The 21,855-nt window shown below is 38.2% G+C and overlaps 1 protein-coding gene across 4 annotated transcripts in view; it reads right to left on the bottom strand.

Moving 5' to 3' along the window:
- Positions 1-11,925: 11,925 nt before the first annotated feature.
- Positions 11,926-21,855, bottom strand: part of LOC137787209 (protocadherin-9) — a 182,930-nt gene continuing 173,000 nt past the window's right edge. For all 4 annotated transcript variants that reach the window (XM_068579522.1, XM_068579530.1, XM_068579550.1 and 1 more), the window contains one exon: positions 11,926-13,984. In XM_068579522.1, the coding sequence (XP_068435623.1) occupies positions 13,614-13,984 (371 nt within the window). In that variant the 3' untranslated portion in view covers positions 11,926-13,613. The remainder of the gene's footprint in view (positions 13,985-21,855) is intronic.

Here is a 21,855-nt window from a genome sequence, read left to right as displayed (position 1 = left end):
AAATCTATCTATTATAGGGGTACATTTACATGGGATTTAAATACTGATATTTCTACAAGTATTTATCCATGCACATGTCCTCTATACACCTGGAAAATGAAAGTGAGCTACAAGTAGTGATTGCAATTAATTTACATTTGAATATCATATTTGTCAATTCTGGTCTATATATCAACTACACTCACCTAAAGGATTATTAGGAACACCTGTTCAATTTCTCATTAATGCAATTATCTAAACAACCAATCACATGGCAGTTGCTTCAATGCATTTAGGGGTGTGGTCCTGGTCAAGACAATCCTCCTGAACTCCAAACTGAATGTCAGAATGGGAAAGAAAGGTGATTTAAGCAATTTTGAGCGTGGCATGGTTGTTGGTGCCAGACGGGCCGGTCTGAGTATTCTTACAATCTGCTCAGTTACTGGGATTTTCACGCACAACCATTCCTAGGGTTTACAAAGAATGGTGTGAAAAGGGAAAAACATCCAGTATGCGGCAGTCCTGTGGGCGAAAATGCCTTGTTGATGCTAGAAGTCAGAGGAGAATGGGCCGACTGATTCAAGCTGATAGAAGAGCAACTTTGACTGAAATAACCACTCGTTACAACCGAGGTATGCGGCAAAGCATTTGTGAAGCCACAACATGCACAAAGTTGAGGCGGATGGGCGACAACAGCAGAAGACCCCACCGGGTACCACTCATCTCCACTACAAATAGGAAAAAGAGGCTACAATTTGCAAGAGCTCACCAAAATTGGACAGTTGAAGACTGGAAAAATGTTGCCTGGTCTGATGAGTCTCGATTTCTGTTGAGACTTTCAGATGGTCGAGTCAGAATTTGGCGTAAACAGAATGAGAACATGGATCCATCATGCCTTGTTACCACTGTGCAGGCTGGTGGTGGTGGTGTAATGATGTGGGGGATGTTTTCTTGGCACACTTTAGGCCCATTAGTGCCCATTGGGCATCGTTTAAATGCCACAGCCTACCTGAGCATGTTTCTGACCATGTCCATCCCTTTATGGCCACCATGTACCCATCCTCTGATGGTTACTTCCAGCGGGATAATGCACCATGTCACAAAGCTCGAATCATTTCGAATTGGTTTCTTGAACATGACAATGAGTTCACTGTACTAAAATGGCCCCCACTGTCACCAGATCTCAACCCAATAGAGCATCTTTGGGATGTGGTGGAACGGGAGCTTCGCGCGCTGGATGTGCATCCCACGAATCTCCATCAACGGCAAGATGCTATCCTATCAATATGGGCCAACATTTCTGAAGAATGCTTTTAGCACCTTGTTGAATCAATGCCACGTAGAATTAAGGCCGTTCTGAAGGCGAAAGGGGGTCAAACACAGTATTAGTATGGTGTTCCTAATAATCCTTTAGGTGAGTGTATAATAATCAGCAATTTATTTAAATAAATTTTAGCAGTTGTTTAAAATAAAGATAAGATCCAACCTTAGATGTTTAAATTACAATAGTTGTATTAATGTGTTTAGCTCTGAGTTTATTTTCAGATTTATTTCACAGGAAAACTTTTATTAGGTCACAATTATTTACATGCATCCCAACTTCCTTCTGTAACATTAGAACATTTGCATTCTTCTTACACAATCTCAAATGAGGTAATAATTGACTACTGTTATTTAGCCACAAAAAGGCAAATGAAACAGCAGCCTGAGAAAAGAGAAATAAAAAAGTAACTTGATTAGGGCAAAATGAATCGGTAAGACGGAAGAAAGTCTAAGCTCTTCAACTGGCGCTCCTTTGCATATAAATGAGAGATTAGGCAGAAACTATATCTTACTGCCCGTTAGAATACATATGCCTAATTACAATATATTCATAAAGTGAGAGTGTAATTTCCACAAAGGAGATTACAAACGAGGCACAAGGTCAGGAAAAGCCCTTCCTGTTCTCTGCATACCATTAGAATGATGATGCTGATGCTGCACAGAAAATGACTCATGCTCATTGGTCGTTCTCAGAGATTGTTTATTTTCAGACTATGTATAAAGATAGGATAAAAGGTGGAGGAGTAGGTGGTAATGAGTTGTACCTTAATAATATTAATGGAAACATGCAAAGAAGGGACGTAGTTCATTTGGATTCTGTAAACTATTTTAAGCGGCGACTGATCTCAAAAGGAGAAAGTGCGAAAAAATCAAGATTACTGGTAGTTCTGAATCTCCCGGTCCTTTTTAAAAGACTGATCTCTATACCTATAATTGAAAAGCAATCAGACTTTTTCAGTTTATTCTTTTTGCAGTGGTCTCTACTCAAAATACATCTTAACTGAACTGTCCTTTGAGCAATTATATAATTAAGCCGGTGGTTTCAGATGCGTGTGAAGATAGAATATTTTTTCTTAAAGCTTTCACCAAACCAGAATATATTTACACTCTAAAGTATCTGTGGAAGTAGATTCACTACTGCACCTCAGTAGTTATATTTTAAATGCATGTGTGAACAGCAACATATTTTTTGATGGTGCATTGCAACATTATATGTCTTACTCAGTATTTACACTTGGTTCACAATAGAATAGTGTTAATAAATAAATGCACCAAGCAAATAGCTTGATTTTCAAAAAATGAATAGGTTATGTGTTGCGCACTTGGACACAGGAGATCCAGGCGTGCATACCTTTTAAGAATTGCTTTACTGACAGCACTGAAAGTATAAAGACACTCTGATCAGCCCCGAACTGCAAACTGCAGGCGATTTAGTCCACTACTGAAACAAAGGTGTTCTTATACATATATGCATATCAGCTTATACGGTCACTCTAACAACTTCATTCACACTGGTGACATTCTGCACATTCACAAACTCTTATTCTCATGGCTACAGGTGCTTACTATGGTGTTTCCTGGTTGCGAGCTAGCTAAGTAATCCATTGCATTCCCAACAAGTCATGACATTCAACTTGCAAACTGACATACATTCATAATTGCCTTCCGAATGGTTAGGCCCATGTTTCGCTACTTTTATACCATTTCATCACTTTCACTCCCCTGAAAGTACAAAAAGACACTCTGATCAGCCGCCCCTCCCCTCGCACTGCATACTGCAGGATATTTTAGTCCACTACTGAATGGCGCAGGTGTTTCTTTTTCCCTTGCTTTCCGCCCAAAGGAAGCCTGAGCTGACCCAAGTGCCTGCCTGAACTTTAATCCTCGTAACTAAGCATTAAGCTCTTAATTCATTCAAACCTCCCTTGCAGATAGATGGGCGAACAAACTATTTTTTTTATAATCAATAAAACAATGTTAAACAAATGTCCATTGTTAATGTGGGCCCCACATATGTGAGGTGTAGAAATTAGATATTGTGAGATTTTATTCAAGTTAATAAATGTCATACATTTAATCATTTACTCTGAGTAATTTTAACTTTTTTTGATATATTTCTGCATGTGTTTGTGCATGCATGTGTGAATAATACAATGTGTGCCATCTGAACTTTGCAATTACACTCGGAATGTTCTTTGCACATCCTAATTTTGTCAAATATTTGATCAATCTTATTTACTCAGCACTAATTTGAAGTTACAATCATAGGTTCTGAACATTTTTAACATCCAAATTAGTTTTTCTGTCTTTTGTATATAACAAAAGCTATAGTGTAAGTAGGATGAATTCAAAATTGGAAAATATCTGAAAGAAACTAATCAGTGAAGAAATTATACCAGACAACTTTTACTTGGCACTATTTTCCAAGTTATGGCAATGAGACATGAATCAATATGTTATAAAAAAAAAAAATCACATTACTTCCTGTCATCTGAAAAGGAAGACACATTTGCTCATTAATTTATCTTGTGTAGACATGAATGGATTTTTTTTTATAGCATGCCCCAGAGTTATATTTAGCTACAGTAAAACATTAAGTGCCAATCAAACTGCATGGTGACACAAGTGTTCTATAATATCCAATGACGTACACATTCAGACACAATCATGACAAAGAATTTGCATTTTACAGTAATCAATCCATGATTAAATACTGTGGCTTCCCCAGTATTGCATATTAATTTATCAATCTTCTCCAAATTAAATGCCACTGAGGAAGCTACTGAAAAATCCTTGTCCAATCATTAGCATGTGAATGACTAAAAGCTCTTATTTCTGGTAATGCTTAACTGCAGTCTTTTCATTTGAATTTGAATGGAAATCGCTTATCTCAGTCCTGTCTTTCAGGTGTTCAAAAGACCTTGCGTAAAGTAAAATAATCCCCAAAGCCAGCACAATTACAGCTAATTCCATTTTAGTTCAGCCAAAAGGTGACGAGACAGGGCATATTTCAAATGTCGAGCAGGTGGTAAAAAATGAAATTTTGTTTTCAATTATGGGGACTGAGTCTGAAGGGGATATCTTGATTTAAGCACCATAGCTTTTAAAGTACTATCTGTGTACCTTCAGAGTACATTCTCAAATTCAGTAGTGTTGTTCCAACAGGTTGCTTTCTGGATATCAAACATTATGGGTTTACTGTTATTATCATTTCAAGTTTAACAATTGATTTGGATGAGCAAGCAATATGAAAAATCTACTTTGATCATTTATTATAACTGCCTTTATACACTTACTATTTCTTCCAACTCACGGGTCATTCGCTAAAGCTATTTAAATTACATTTCCATCTCTCTCTCTTAGGCCAAATTCATACATACTTTACCAATGTTATGTCGGAGCTGATGGATGAAAGCACAACTATTTGTCTTATTAGTAAAACAATATTAAGTACAATCGTCTTTCTCAGACAATGGTCTAGCACTATGCAAGATTTTCACTCCAAGGTTGCCTTATTGCAATTCAACAGGATCTGTTAAGATCCACAACGCTCATAAAGCATTCCTCTGTGGATACACATACCCCCTTTTTGTAAGAATGATCTCAAGAAAAATGTTTAATATCTGGCCAGGGTTTCAACATGACAATGAACCTTCTCAGCTAATCACTTGGAATTGTCCAGCTAACTGGCCCATTCTTGTTATTTATTTTCTTTTTTGTTTTCTGTATGTATTTAAGTATCTTTAGCACTATTATTTGATCATTTAATAAGGTTCCAACAATGCCAAATCATGAAGAACAGTTACATGTATGTGTTGTGTATGTTTTGAAATTGTACAATTAATCAGTCAAACAAATGGAAATGTCTTGAAATTGTTAAAGAATGAAAAAAGTTAGCCTGTGTGCCAAAAGAAAAGCAAATTAATAATTAAATTACACTACAGTTTACACACTTGGGAAACAATAGCCATATCAAGTTAACAGTGAACATCCAAAACCAATCCAAATATAAATTAGATTAGATTAGATTCCAGTACAGTGATCTAACATACAAAAACGTATTGGAAGGAGAGCGAGTATAGGCTCGCGGTCATTACAAGGTGCCACAGAGAAGGCAATCCCAGGCGTGAAACAAACTGGTTTACAACCTGTTCCAAAAGACTGTATTTTAAAGACAGCTGGGGTTGACAAGAATCCTTTTGAAATTGCCTTGGTCGACAGGTATGAGTCCTGTGCTTGGCCATTGGTTTCTCTTTTTGTGTGTACAGACTTACTACAGACTACAGAGGTTAATCAACAATCCCTCTTTGCTCTCTCTTTCATCTCTCCAGATGAGACCGGAGCTCTCAACAGAGCTCTGGTCTCATCTGGAGGGAATATTGGCAGAGTGTTTGTTTCTTGATTGGCTTTGTGGGAGCAATCCATACAGATGTGTCTGTTGTGCCGATGTGGATCAGATTTCTTGAAGGGCCAAGACAGACCGAAGCCATCAGATCTTTCTCCAAATGGCCTTTGGGTCCAGGGAATGGGTTTCCCAAAAGAGTGGCCAGTCATCGATCGTCACTAACTCTGCATTAACTCTTGATGAAACAGCCGGGTCTTTCTATCAATGGTTTTATGAACTGCCTGTTTAAAAAAAAAAAAAAATCTTTCTCTTAATGTAGCAACAGAGGTATAGATCTTAACAGCAATATATGTTGGAACAGAGAATAAATCACATACTGTGTTGTTAACTGTTGGCCAAATACAAATAAAAAAAGATGCATACTTTGCATTTGAACATTACATAAAACTGCACAGTCATAGTTATTTTTTTCAACAAATTAAGAAGTAATTTAAATTAATCTATTGTATCTTAAGTTCAGTAATGGTAAAAAAAAAACAAAAAAAAACAACCTATAAATACTTGTGTACTATGTGCCAGTTCAGTATTAACAAAAACAAAAACTCTTCTGGACTGAATTGAATTGAGGCATTTCATGAAAAAGAAAATAAACAAGATGTTATACCCTCACATTAACTTTAGCTACGTTTCCCTCCAGAAGAAGCCCAAGCTTAATTATTTGCAGGTACACAGTTCTCACACACTACAATTGCATTTACAGACAGATGCTAATAATAACAGAACGTTTTTTCCCCCATGTAATATCAACTAGCAGCTACATCTCTCTAGTAGTTCCAGCTACAACACTCTTTTCAAAATGATACATTTTTAAATAATTTCTATTCCCATTACCTCTTTAATTCCTGACCACCTTTGGAACTTTGGGGGAAAACATCTAAATCTTTTTTTGTGACATCTTGTTGTGCTACTACCAAAAGACAGCAGCTAGCTGTTGTGAAGTGCGCCTGCTGCCTGACGCTGAATGACGTCTCGTGCGACCTGGAGGTGTTAGTGCCAAAGCCAAAGTAGTGGCTTTTAAAAAAAATAATATTTATAATTGTTACTCAAACCTGTCCAAAAACACTGTTTTATCGAAGCATCCACATGAGATAACCGTAGTTTGAGCATGTGATCTTTAAATATATATATATATATATATATATATATATATATATATATATAGAAAATTTATATTCGGGGCTAATTAAAAAACATCCGGAGCTTTAGCCCCGAATGTTTTAGCCTAGGGACGCCACTGAGCGAGGATACAGTCCCACAGTATTTAAGGCAGCACGCCCTGCTGCTAAGCTATCCTATACCTTCGCAGGAAAGCCGCACAGGAGCAGCAGGGTCCGCGTGGTAGGGGCACCGTCTGTGCTTATACAACGAGGGCGACATTAACTTAATCCTTGTTCTAACTCATTCAGGCTTCATTGTCTACTTGACCTGAAAGTATGTTCTTTTAGGTCGATGGGGGTGAACCAATCACCCAGCTGAACCACTTCCACAGTAACCTCTTGATGGCCAACCAATGTCAGAAATTTCCTGATTTCTTGGGACCCAGAAAGAAGGTGGAATAAAACTTGATTTCTCTCCGTTGTGAGCTGGGACGACAGACATACCTTGTGTCTGAAACAGGTCTTAGATCTCCATGTGATGCTGATGTACTGGACGGGGATATGATGTTGTAATAAGCATATGCGGACCATACCTCTGAGGCTCTTGTTCGCTCTTCTTACAGCAAAGCATCTAGTGTCGTAAGTTATCCCACCGTTGCTGGAGCAGGCCGGACACTGTTGGCTGCTGAACATCGCTCCCTGCGTCGTCCACGCCAAGAGACTCAAAGCAGCCATTGTGAAGGTCCTACCGTGGGGTCCACATGTATTTGGGTAGGCATGTCCTGACAACTATACTTGTGCACATTTTCAGTGGGCGAATGTGCTTGTGATTTGAGGAGAGTATTACTCATAGAGTCCAGCAGAGGGATGAGCCTGTTTGTGTTAGAATGACCAGCTCTATCAGCAAGAGGCGGAAATTATTGCTTACATGGCCAGGTCCATTGTGTTCCAGACTATATGGATTTTTGATGCTTTCATTTAGGTTTTTTCTCCTCCTGAACCGCCAGTAATTCCTCGTCAGATTCACCGCGTGCACACAAATTTGTCGGTTCCTTGAGGACTATGACTATCCAAGGAGGAGCTACAGCACCCTCAAGCCCTTTTCTGCGCTTTAGCACAGCAATGCTTTGAGTTGAACGCTACTTAATGTTAATTTCAACATGCTGCAATGTTTAACATGGTCACCATCTTAGTTCTGCTGTTGCCATTCATATATTTAACATATTAAAATGAAAACCAGTAGTACAGCCTCGCAGAGCCATTTTTGTTATTGTTTACAGTATTTGTGACAGTGGTTCTTGAAGCTTTTTCAGAAGGTCTCAGTATTCACTTACTGTTTTGACCTACAACATTTCACAGTAACCTCTGGAAATGTAATAACTCAAATGATTCAGATTTGTGGTATAAGGTCATAGTAAGAGCAGCTGGCTAAGGTACAATTTCTCCTGACAGACTCTTAATCTGTCATTGTTATTGCTGTGGGTATTGCATGACAGTTCATGTTCTCTCATTATCTTCTCTGTTGACCTTCATGTTTCATTTGGTCATCTTCCTCTTCTTCAGGGCATGTGATATTATTATATTGTTTTGCTGTGTATTTAAATGGAGACCATTAAGTTCAGAGTTTTGAAAGAAAGATGCATCAGCCTCAGCTTAGTCTCTGACAGTGTCTTGGAGGCTTAGTTTTTATGCACTCAGATATCTGTAAAGGTTGTGCTGTCAGCTCTGTACAAGACAATGTACCCGTATCTCAAGAACATCACTGCAACTCTTATTTTCCATTTCAAATGGATTTCTATGGCACTGCACATTCATCTAGTGTTTAAGGCCAGAACACACACACACACACACACACACACACACACACACACACACACACACACACACACCCTACCGGATTAATACATGTATGTGCTTTACTTTTTGGTGCATATGGCTGGTAACTATTTCTATATGACGTATGAAACTAGACTTATTCTCAAGGTTTGATAAGCAGTTGGTGCTTATAATTTGCACAATCTATATTTTAATCTCTGTACATTGCCATTGGTCACTCTCGGAATTATCTGAATTTCTATGCTTAATTTAGCCACATGTATATCTACTATGAAGCAGTACTTAGTACTATGTCTATTTCTGTGTCTCGTCGAGGAAGACGACTTTGACCGTGGAGCTTTATGTTGCATAACTCTTACCTTCTTTTGACTGCAGTTTACGTAGAAAATTTAACTTTTTAAAACTACTCTGAAGCCGGTTTCAGATCTTGGCCTTCCACAGAGCTCTTTTTCCAGTGAGCCAAACAGGAATCCCTCCTGGCTGAAGATATTTAGGCTCACAAGGCTACAGGGTCTGGAGGACTGGTCGAGATCCAGAATGAATTTTCCCACATTCAAAAGATGAAATGAAACTATAAGAAGTCTTGCAGCAGACTAATATTAACTTAAGCTCTTATTATCTTCAAATATGGCCTTCAAAATATGTAGATGGTGCTGTTTCTGTCGACTATATCTTTGTGGAGAGTTGTCTCTTCTTCTGTCTGAAGTGCATGCCTTCTCTGTGACTGATTCCCCGCTGAACATTCATTCTGTTCCACTTTGTGCACAGAGGCTTTCCTGAGAAAAATATTCTCAAAGCCATATAAAAAGGAAATGCGATTGGGAACCTTTTTTCTTGGTTGTGGCGTGACACTAATTTACTTCTCCTCACACTTCCAAGGCAATTAGCTTTGAAGCTTCTCAGAAACTATTCTTGCCTAAGTCGATAGCTAGCATGGCAAATAAGAATTTAAGCAGGTCCATTGGGCGACAGCTGATAAATATATCAAATGAGGTTAGAGCTAGAAAGAAAACCTAAAAGAATAAAGAAAATATAATTACTTCACCAGTTATGCCGGGTGCCTGGCCCTTCATAACTGGCCAGTATTACCATGCAAATGTATTGCTGATTGCTTGTGAGTTGATGAGCACGGCGCTGCATTATTATCCAAATATCTGTGAAAAGATGAATAATATATCATGAGTTACACTTTGCTATAAGAAGTTTGGTTTGGTCAAATACTGAGTGTGACATTTTTCCACTATGCAGTGCCGTCAGAAATCCCCACAATAGAATTTTAAAAAGAATTGTGTCTGTGGGATATACACAGTTTTCTGCTAACAATCACATAATGCATCACTTTTTGTCATGTGAAAATCAACATTCTCAAATCTTCATTTATTTCCTACTATAGAGTGACTATACCGTGACGGTCGTGAAGGAGTTAACCATGGAGTGATTTCACAAACAGTTAAGGGCTTTAAGACAATGTTTGTGTGACTAGCCATTCAAGTAAAGCTGTTAGAAGCTCCTCTACTTCTGCCAAAAATGTAACAGTTATATTGAGACTTCCTCCTGGGTCTTGCAACCTTCCCTCAATCAGCATGCCTACTGTGCCTTCAGCAGATATACCTACGACACACTCTCTACCAGTTTAGAGGAACAGCAAAAGCTCACCTTTACTGACCTCTGTACCCTCTTTTTGAAATTGCATTATTTCAGCACCTAATCAAAGCTGATAATGAAGGTTACGATATAGTAACCCTTGTTCTACAAGGAACTCTGGATAGCAATTATGAGTCACCCATTTGCCCACTGAATGTTTGCTTTCCAAATATAAGTGGGCCCCCACAGTATATAAGGCAGCCCACCTTGCTGCTAAGTCATCATTTTTTATTTTTAGCTAACACCAATGTGCCCACTGAGGGTTACAATATTGTAACTTTCGTTCAAATACATTTTCTGCTCTTGACTGGATTCTAAGCGTATCGTTTGTGGAGCCAAATAATGCACATCCTGCAGCAACATAATATTAATATAATATATTAAGTAATATAACATAATATTAAGTGTATCATGACCAGAGGAAGGGTCAGGTGCAACACAATGGGCCGTCACGCCTTCCACCAGTCGTTCCTGCTTGCACTGTCCCTAAAAAGGGTCCTGTTAATGTCCAAGAGGTACAACCTTATAAACTGACAGGGTTCGGCCATGCCAATACCACAAGTGTCCTCAACCCATACCCCATCGAACAAAACCACTGACACTGCAATGCTAAATGTAGATTAGGAGTGGACCACAGTGGGAGGCCACACCATCTGCAAAAACAGCTGTGAAGTGTGTCTGATGAGGGCAATGTGTTTAAAAAAAAATGCCAGAGCACCAACAGTGCAAAGAACATTTTTTGTGCAACCCTGTTCTACATAGGGTGGACAAAAGACAAAACGCATCAAACTGTATAACCTTCAACCTGAAATATTGCCTTAAGTTATTGGTATCAGAGGAGGGACTTGATCTGAGGGTAGCCCCGATATTCTCAACACAAAGCAGTGAGAAATTGGGGTAAACCGATAGGACAGTTAGTTCACACACTGTTTTAGTTGAGGTCAACGTCTTGCAAGCAAGACATTGGTTTAGGATGTACTTTGAAAATGGTTTCGAACTCTTTCCTTTTAGAAACTAGGAGGTACACAAAATAAAACTTTCAATCTGTTATGAGTGAGGAGGACAGGCGGGGCCTAGATCTCCGCTGAGTGGTAATCTTTCTCCTGCTCGCGGACACCGATGAGCTATCATCTGCAGAAGAAGTCAGTGTCTCAGCTGGATGGCTGGATGCATCGGCAGAGAGTTTGCAGCCAGGGAGGGACCTCGACGTCATCGATCTCAAGCTCAAAGCATCAGAAGGGATCCCACCACTGCTGCTCTTGAATCTTGGCCAGTACAGATGAGCAGTAAGTGGACACACCACTGTTCACTTGAAGAAAAAATGGATGGTATACAGCGATGATGGCTTTCTTATATACTGCAGGGTCGACGTGTATTCGGGCACATTTTCAGTGGGCGATTGTGTGCTTGTGATTGGAGACTACCCTTGTCTAGAAGAGGGTGGATGCTGTGAGTTGGACCCATACGATTAATCACTTTTTTCCATGGCAACCCCCTCCTAGGAATTTCCCCATACCAGAATTTCCTCATGAAAGTACCTCAGTGTACTATCAATAAATAATTGATTTGTTTTGCCCCAAATTATTTAGAAACAGACACCGAACTCCAGAGGTGATCATCCTGCACACAAATATTCATACACATAATTAAAACATTTATTGCAGTAGCTGTATACCTGTAGAGTATTAACAAGGATTAACTTTTTCAGTATCTGTGATGTCAAACACCCTCACAACTGACAAACATACTGCGATAAGCAAATCACTCCATCCCACTTAACTTCTTTATATTGTGACATAAATATGAAAGTGCTTTACAAACTGAACGTCTCCTTAATGCACAAATCAACTCTATTTCAATAAAATAAAATGACAGAAAAATGATCAAGTTAATTTGTAAAAGCTATAACTTTTAGCATGCTATTCCATTGTGTAATTTGCCTTCCATGCTGTGGAATAAAACAAACTTTTTCAGACAGTGGAATGACAGATGATCTTTCATGGTTGACCCATTATCTGCACATGCCTTTGTGTTTTCCGTCGGTACCAAAAACTTGATTATGTACTTTAATATAAGTGTTATGTGTAATTTGGCAAACATCCAATGCGTAAGGCATTTGATTATCAGACAGGATAGTCTTTACAGCCAACATGTTCTCATCTTTTAAATAAGCACAACTCAGTGTTTGAAGAAACATCATGAAGGCACAGTGATTTAATTGTTATCTTAACCTGTGTTTTCTTACGTATGGAAAATAATAGTCCGTGTGGAAATAATATACATATATATATATATATATTTATATACATATGCCAATAAATTGCAGGTACTACGGAGAGATTGCACTCAGTTAAATCACAATTTGAATAAAATCTATACAATAATAAGATCGTTAGATAAAACACTTAGCCATTTACAAATATATTGCTATTTAATTGTACTGAACACTTTCAAAATCAGTTTATAGAGGAGAGCTTTCAAAGCTTTAATTTTTATAATGCACATATTGAGCACTGACATCCTTCATACAAAATGTTTAAAAAGCAAAGCAAAGGTTTGCCTGTGTTTTTGCATTACTTGACAAAAGTATGTATGAAATATGAGCAACATTGAGTATATTACGGGATGGAAAATTGTTTCAAAATCAACCATCGGGTTTTAAAGAATTAGGTAAATGTTTACTCAGTGTACATTATGCCAAATTATATATCTTTTTCCAGTTGAAATCCCAAATCCTGATAACAAGCCATTATGATGACAGTTAAGAACTGTCCTATTCACTGTGGTTATTACATGTACATGAAAGTGGTTAATAAGTCGTATTTACAAACTCACAGACAATGACAGAATAAACAAGTGTCCACTAACAGTGTTATTAGAACACTTTCTGAAATGTAATTCCATATTCTTTGATTGTGTTGATTAATATAGTCCTGAAAGACTCAATAACAACCACACCACATATATTTGTATATACTGACTGGTCAGCCATGGTAGCTTTTTTTTCTTCATTTTTTGTAATTTGTTTTCATTTTCTCCATTTTACGCATGTCCTTCCTCCACTTGTCCAAATCACACATGAAGTGGACAGAAAATGTAAAGTTGAAGAAATCCATGGAGGTTCATAAACAAAAAGAAATTTCCTCAAGAAATTGGAGTGTAGAGAACACAGCATAAGCACTATAGTTTTGTTGCCTACATAGTATATGTGGCTATCAGACTGCAGAAGCATCAACTTAAGTAGGAGAAGATGAAACAAGAAAGAAAACAATAATAAAACAGTAGAGAAGCTCAGTTGGACATCTCACAGCACAGAAGCAAAGTCCATCTTATAGCTGCTGGTCCTTTGGGCTGTCTGGGCAGGAGGCTGGCTGGCAGGACTTAAGACTCACCAGCGGAATATCAGCCATGCCACTGCTTGTGAAGTGTCCCTCTCCGCTCCCAAACTGCTTCCTGTCACCAAAATGCTCTGATTGCCCATTCTCATTTTTCCAGGTTCTGGTTAGCGTATGTCCATTGAGAAGTTTTTCCTTGGGACCCCACTCCCGCTGAGACCCAAAGCTAGACACGGGAGACTTGGGCTGCTGGTATGTTCCCAATGTCGGGGGCATCCAGCAGTTGTCTGAATGTCCCAGGACGAGGCATTCCTGTGTGCACATCTCCGTAGCTTCCACTAAGCCACGAGGTCCCAGGGGGCCATCTAAAGGAGAAAAAGAAAAAGTAAAAATATATTGAGATCAGCCATAATACCTGCATCATTGCCTGTTTGTCATGATTACACAAGCATACGACTGAAACTGGTTGTGAACCCCAGGTGTTGATTCATCATATTGAAAGTCATGATAGAATCAGATCAAGCATTATTGACGTCATGTAAAAAAAAGAATATATAGTCACAGTCTACTAATTTTTTAATGCTACTTCCAGCAGGATAACCATGTGGCAAAGCACATGTTCCACCAACATGACCATGAGTGTACTTCAATGGCCTCATCTCAATCCTATGGAGTACCTTTAGGATTTGGTGGAAAGGGAGATTTACACCTGAGGGTGGAGCAATCAAATCTCCTGTCGTTGTCAAACGCTTTCATGGGAACATGGACCAGAATCTCAAGAAAATGTTTCCAGCGTCACACGCAGGACTCACTACACAAACCCGAGTCCATAATTTTCCTAACATCATCTCAGCCTTCTCCCTGTGACTTTTCTTTGAAAGAATGAATATATACTTTAATAATCCCCAAGAGGAAATGGGTTTTTGGAGTAGCACCGTAGACATTTATCAAATTAAATATAAAAACAAGATATAGAAACAACAAATATATCTCCCAAAAAAAAAAAAAAAAATATATATATATATATATATATATATATATATATATGCATTTTCAGATGTCTCACAAAGTCAGACAGGTATAAAAGATATATATAAAATAAAAATAACTTGGATGAAAGATATGATTAAAAAACTATGAAAAGAAAACCTTTGCCGGTGAACATAATTAAAGCATCAATTATGTTTCCTTTAAAACATATTTGGTGACTACATCTTGAGGAGGATGAAAGGATGAATTAGTTTTCTATGAACACTGTCCATTGAATCCAAAGAAACATGCATAGTGTTTACCTAATCCATTATAAATAGACTGATGTGCAGTGTTATGGTGCGACGCTGGAATGATGTCTGATATTTCCTCAGACTACCCCAACAAGCTGACTTTTATCACGTGTTTCACCTCTTCTATCATTAAATCGCAAACATTTATATACGTTAAGAGAGCATTTGATACTGAGTGAATGAAGTTGTGTATAAAGTGAATAAAACACAATAAAAAGCTTTGCCCGTATCAATAGACACTGTTTGGAAATCTATGATTTTAATCAACTTCATGTAAATAGTTCAATTGTTCCTGAGTCTGCATGCCACAATAGTACATGCTCCCTATTTCCCACTTAAGTGGAAAGTATTGCTCAGGGAGAATGATCCCAACCTCATTCCTTTAAACCAGAGAACGAAAAAAAAGAACATTTAAGGTATTTAAGGTAAATACATCTGCATCACAATAAATCATCAACAGGACATTGCTCTTTAACTCTTTGCTACTATCTGGCTACTCGTCTGATGAACATCCATCACCTTTCAGATATGAAAAACCTTAAAAAGTTAGTGTTTCAGGTAGTATTTTGTTTTTATCTCATTTGATAGAAAAGAATGCATAATGCATGAAATATAATGTGCTGTGCTATTTGAAGGATTATTCTCCTTTGAGTTGAGCATATTCTCCTTTTTTAAAGAAGCAACCAACTCTGTCTGTGTTTGTAAATCAAGCTTCAAAGGGTAATGCATTCATCTGTTTTTGTCCTAAAAAAGAAAATGATAACTATTTGTCCTAATTTGTCCCTTTGCTTCACAAAAAAAGCTAATTGGCGGGTAGCTAAATTCTGTAATATTTTAAAAGGCTTTTTTTTTCGAACTGCCTGGACCTGTTTTTCTCCTTGTTAGTTTAAACTTACTTAAACAATTTTAGATTATTTTTCACTCAGGGTTATCTTATTAGAGGAGCATAAGAGACATGTTATGTTTGTTTAGATTGAGTCTTGTGTTAAGTATACCGTAAACCTCAGAGTATGTACATTTACAAATTATTCAGCAAATACATTAAAATGGACATCATGGAAGAAATAAAGAAAATAGGCATATTAATGTTTTCTTAAGCTCCATTAAATTACATTTTTGTAATTGTTGATAAAAAAAAAGGCCTGTTGACGCTGATCCGCCTAATAATTGTTTACCAATTTTGCAGCTTTAACTACAATCAAGCCTAACTGTCATTGCTATGGTTTGCCAATCTTATTGACTGACTAAAATATCAAAACTATCAATAGCTTAAATCCCAGTTCTAAATTGAGTGGGACACTGACTTTAAAGATTATTCCCTTTTTTTTTTTGCAAACTATACATTTGGGTACTTAATAAAGTTGCATGTATACTCCTCTTATGCATTCTCAACAAAAGATAAACAATCTAAGCTTAAAAAGGGGATATTGTGGGCAGGCCTGCTGTATTAGATTTAATTGTACACTTGTTTATTTTAATATTGTGCCTGCCCGTTGCATATAAAATATGCAGGCAACAAAGTGAATGCAAACAGGTATGTGTTCGCAATCAAAAGTATGTTCATGAGGAAAATACTATTGTTCCTGGAATTTTATATTTTCTGAGCTATAAAAGACAATAAAAATTGTTTAATTTGCCCTGTTTTTTTTAAACACAATATGTATTAATACAACTCTAGTTCTCATGTTCCACTAAGTTCAATATTGACACTCATACAACATGATCTGGCTTTGACAGCACATTTAAATACATGATTTGAATACAGCCTGGACCCCAAAGACAGAGTCAGTCACTCTTCTTCATCAATGCGGAGTCCATTACAATAACAGGAACTCATAATAGGCACGTGATAAGTCTAACCGAGACACACATTATCAGAGTTGCAGAGGAGCAGTAACACATGGAGAGTAGTAACACATGGTACCCAGGAGGCAGGAAGACAAATTCCTCAATTGAGATTGGAGATGAGCAGACATCCGAGGAGCTGTTACGGGCGAGGGATGTAAGAAACAGAAGGAACTCTGCACATGTAGATGGTATGCAGTGTTGAACAGAGGAGCCATTTACAATGCTGCCATTTATGTGTTTTTTTGCTATTTTGAATTGATCTACAAATTATTATAATTAATACAGGGTCACCAATCTAATTTCTTCCAACTTTGTAATCATGGGGTGCTTGAAAAACAAAATAAAAAAGGAGAAACAAGGACCCTGACTGATTTGTTAATCACAATATATCAGTTTGTGATATTAACAATATGTATATTTATTACAGCAGAATTAGATGATTGTATTGTCCATGTTTCTTTTCTTTTTTTGTAACAAACGCAGAGACAGCCAATCATCAAGAGCACGTTATGCTTTGCTATTCCCCCTGTGCAACAAACATGACCATTTGCATGTAGATTGGTACAATCAGTGGGCAGCAGAGGATAATTTGAATCAGCCATTTTCTCTTCTAATCTGTGCATGCCTGTTGTTCAAGATACAAACTGATTGAAAGACCTCTTGAGGCACAGAGCTGGTAGGTTTATAAAAACCTATAGAAATCCAACTCTCTCTCTCTCTCTCTCTCTCTCTCTCTCTCTCTCTCTCTCTCTCTCTCTCTATATATATATATATATATATATATATATTAGGGCTGCGCAAGTTAACGTTATTCAATCAATTATCGGCGTTAATTATTTGATCATACGTTAACTGCCTTTTTTTATTTAAAAAAAAAAATACAAATTTGGGGGGCTTTTACTTTGAAGGCGATAATTTACTTCCGCCCTCGGGTTTCCGTAGCATTACCGGACTATTTGCCGACTTGAGCCAGACGCGAAAGCACGTATTGTTCTGTAGTTTCTGTCCTTAACGAGCACCGCGCGAGCGAGTCGCCTCTCAAAGCTTCACAAGCTTCACCGGCAGCTCGCGCTGCAAGCTCAGCGGACCTGGATTGAACATTAATCGCGCATGCGCAAAGCCGCCGCTGAAGCCTGTCAGCTGTGCTTCACATCTCCACCTCATTCAACCAGACGTTAGTGCACTTGTTCAAGACAACACAGACTGGACTTTTACCAACGAGGAAGAAAAACTGAACTGAACTGAAAACATGAAAAGCACTTATTGCTTTTGTGTAAAGTGAATCAACTGCTGGTCTTTAACATCTTTAAGGTAAGCAACAGACTGAACATGGACCAACGAAGGAGTGGTTTGTCCCTCATAGGGACCCTTACTACTTAACAGTACCTGTTCACAATATATATATATATATATATATATATATATATATATATATATATATATATATATATATATATATATATATATATATATATATATTTACAAACTATATATGTATGTCTGTTAACTTGTTGTTGCTCCAGAGTGCTCTTATATTGTCCTGGTAACATTACTTTAAAATAAAAGCATGCAATACACATAGTTTTTTACTTGAATTTGGTGCACATAGACGTCAGTTTGGCTAAGTATAAGGTATAAATGACTGGAATGTCTACCTTCTGCCATTAAAAGTGATAGTGGTTATTATTAAAATATACTTAGAGGATATTCAAAATAAAATATTCTGCTTGTGCAGTTAAAATCCAGGTCTTGACCTATTTCTTGCAATTTCTCAATGTAGCACAATAAAACACATTTGCACTTCAGCAATATCTCCAGGGTAAGTGGAAGGATATCTCCTCTCCTTTACCTACCAAAAAAAAGCAGACAATTATTTTGTTCCCTTCATAATAAGGTGCCGTAGTATGTCACTCTTCAGAAACGCCACATTTGCTTACTCAAAACTAACTCAGCAGTATAAATATTTCAAACAAAGCCCAAATACAACACTACACATTACTGTTGCCTCTCTCTTTACTGCCTCCCTATTAATGCATATGTAGGGGGAAGCTGTACACTTAACAGTGAGCAGAAATATGTTGGTCCATTTCATTGAAAGGACACTGAAAGAGGTAGAACCTTCCCCCATCAGCTCTGCTCACTTGGAAAAGACTTTCTGACGCTGTATAAAAAATAGTCTAGATTGAGTATTACTGAGTGTACTAAGGTACACACAGTCTGTACCCTTCCTAAACGTCTGCCTTATTAGCCATTGACTTAATTATCCTGTGGCATGGCCTACTATTGTCCAATTCTTTAATATTAATATAGTCAATAGACACTCACAGAGACAAATCGATATTTTTTAGCTTGTTTTCCTGCAAAGCTTTGGTGATGATCTTTAGTGTGAATAGATCTCCGTGATTTCATCACATTGAACTTGACAGACATCAACCATCAAGGTTTATTAGCAGCTTATTCTATTGTATTTTGTCCAAGAATATGGTTGTGTGCATTCTGACCTCCCTGTCTGTAATCTCTGACATCTCTTGACTTGTGTATACTTTTGCATGGACAGTGACAGGGCTACACATGCTAATAGCGTAATCAATAGTCTTTGCTGTAAACTGTGCGACTTGGAAAAGGGCAGAGGGTGTCAAGTGACATCCTGCTACTCCTGCTGAAACCTTGAAGAGCTGTGGACAGATGATAAGCACAAGCACACCATGACACTAAAACTGCAGATAAGAGGCCGCAGGGTATGTACTCCGTTGTACTGCAGCTTGACAAACGAGTACCTCTGAAATGGATCCCGTCGGCCCAGTGAAATGCAGTAATGTAACTAATACTATACTTTTGCATATTGCTTAGTAATGTTTGTATGCTCAATACACCAAGTCATTAGCTGTACTGTACATGAGCTTTTATGTGAATTTTTAATTGTAAGATTTAAGCAGCAGAGAGGCACCTGATTGATCTGCATTCAGTTGGAAGATGCACAGGGAACTCTGTTTGAAACATGCACCAAAAGATTGCTTGTGAACATGTGTGTTCTAGCCTTATGATCACATAAGATCACTGCATTTATGCATGTTGCCATTATGTCAGATGGACATTTCATTTAAATTATTTTAGTGATGCTGAGACACAAAACCTTTTTTGTGTTGATGTCCACTGACAAATAATCAACACAGCTCCATTCAACAGCACTAGTCAACACATTTTAATCAACACATTTTACAAGGTCACAGCTTTTCTATGTAGAAATATCTGTGATTGTAACATCAAATTCCCTCCCCCTTCATTCACACAAAATGGCTTTCACATTGTTTAGTGCTACTTTGTCTGTGCATGGCTCGTTGCTCATGGTTACTATTCTCAAGAAGTCAAGTTTCTCTCTGCATATATACACACACGCACACACGCACACACACACACACACACACACACACACACACACACACACACACACACACACACAAGCAAATAGCCGGTGGCTGATGTTTGGTGCAGAGCCCCTGAGTGCTTTAAATAACATTGAGGCACAGGTGTTGAGGAATGCAAGGGAATCAGAACCGTGTCAGATGGTGCTTACTTTTGCTTACAGCTCTGTGCAAATGCTGCAGATGTCCACAAAGACAGATAACTTACACACAAAGAAACCATTAGATTGCCTCCTGATAAGGAGTCATTAGGATGTGCTGGGGGCTGGTCTGTTTAATTCTGCAGAAGCTGTTGAATAAATGTGAGCCACGAGCAATCGCTGCTTAACGATCGACACTTTGACCAAACAGTATTCACTTGTCTCTCTTTCAATCCTCCCACTCAGCATCAACAGATCACAGAGGTTACAGAGGAGGAGGGAGTCATCCTCATTTTTGGCCAGAGGGTGTTTGCAACTATAAGGGAGTATTCTTGTTTTAGTCTGCCGGCTATTGCTAATGAGATAACGTTTGGCTAATTAATTGGATGCACACTATCAGTACTGATGTGCCAGTCCAACACCAACAACCTACAGCCTTCAGAGTGGGGGAAAGAGGGGACGGGTCGAGAGGGAGTGAGAGTGATTGAGTGCGGGGGAATTAGTGTCCATAGGGCTTGTTTATTTATCCATGCTGTTAAGCATGCCCAGATGTTGTTATTTGGGGATGAATGAGGCTTTGTTTTGGTCCAACGTGGGGCTGAAATTGCCATACCACTGTCTCCAGCTGCTGCTCAAAAACACACAAGATACGTCTAGCAGATTAATTCTACAAATCTGCTGTAGATTTTCTCTGTGACCCATTCATCCTTCACCACAAAACACACATACAGAAAGACATATACCACCGATCATCACTGTATACACAAAATCGTCTAATGATGTACAATGTTATAAACATAGCCTGCATTCATACATATCTGCCTCATACCAAGAGCAAATCTATTGCAAATGGCTTTGGGAGTGGCATGGTGGTTGGTGTCCAACAAAACATAGAATTACAGGTTTGCAGCAAATTTGAAAACAGGTCCTGTGATCTATAGTAGAGGCTATCAGGGGTTGGATAAATATGGTAGTGAGCAGAGCAGAACAGAGCAACATGCTGGATGCAACCTCAAGAGAATACTAGTCTGGCTGATGGATCCTTTCTAGTACTCCCTTTGAGGCCCGGCAGCAGCTTCTCATGAGAGGAGATGAAGGACAGGAGGCAGTCAAAATAAAAAAGACAAAGCTTGAGAATGGAAGGATGTTCAGATACATAAAACAGAGAAGCAGGCAAAACGGAAGAGAAGAAACGCAAAGTGAAGGTGAGGAATAGTAAGAAAAACAAAAGCACAAAGCCTGTCAAAAAAAAAGCCCTAATTTACATGATCTCTGATAGATATTATTGGCTTAGAGCTCACTTAAAACAATTCTCAGATTAATTTGTAATTCAAATGTTCAGCCCAGGGTTCTCTGTATTGGACCGACACACTGTTAAAAAGTCCTGCTTTCAGCATAGTGCGTGAGGGAGTAAGTGGGATACGGATGCAAGTGTGGTGGAAATGAAGCTCGGGAAAAGTCAAAAAGTCAGTCAATTGGTTTCTTTAAGCAAATGTGCACTGGACAGCGCACATACCACATATTGTACATAATATTAGCACTC

Source organism: Clinocottus analis, unplaced genomic scaffold (assembly GCF_023055335.1).
Source record: "Clinocottus analis isolate CAN_PGR_092001 unplaced genomic scaffold, fCliAna1.0.p SCAF_1, whole genome shotgun sequence".
Taxonomy (NCBI): Eukaryota; Metazoa; Chordata; class Actinopteri; order Perciformes; family Cottidae; genus Clinocottus; species Clinocottus analis.
This window is presented reverse-complemented; position numbering and strand designations above follow the sequence as displayed.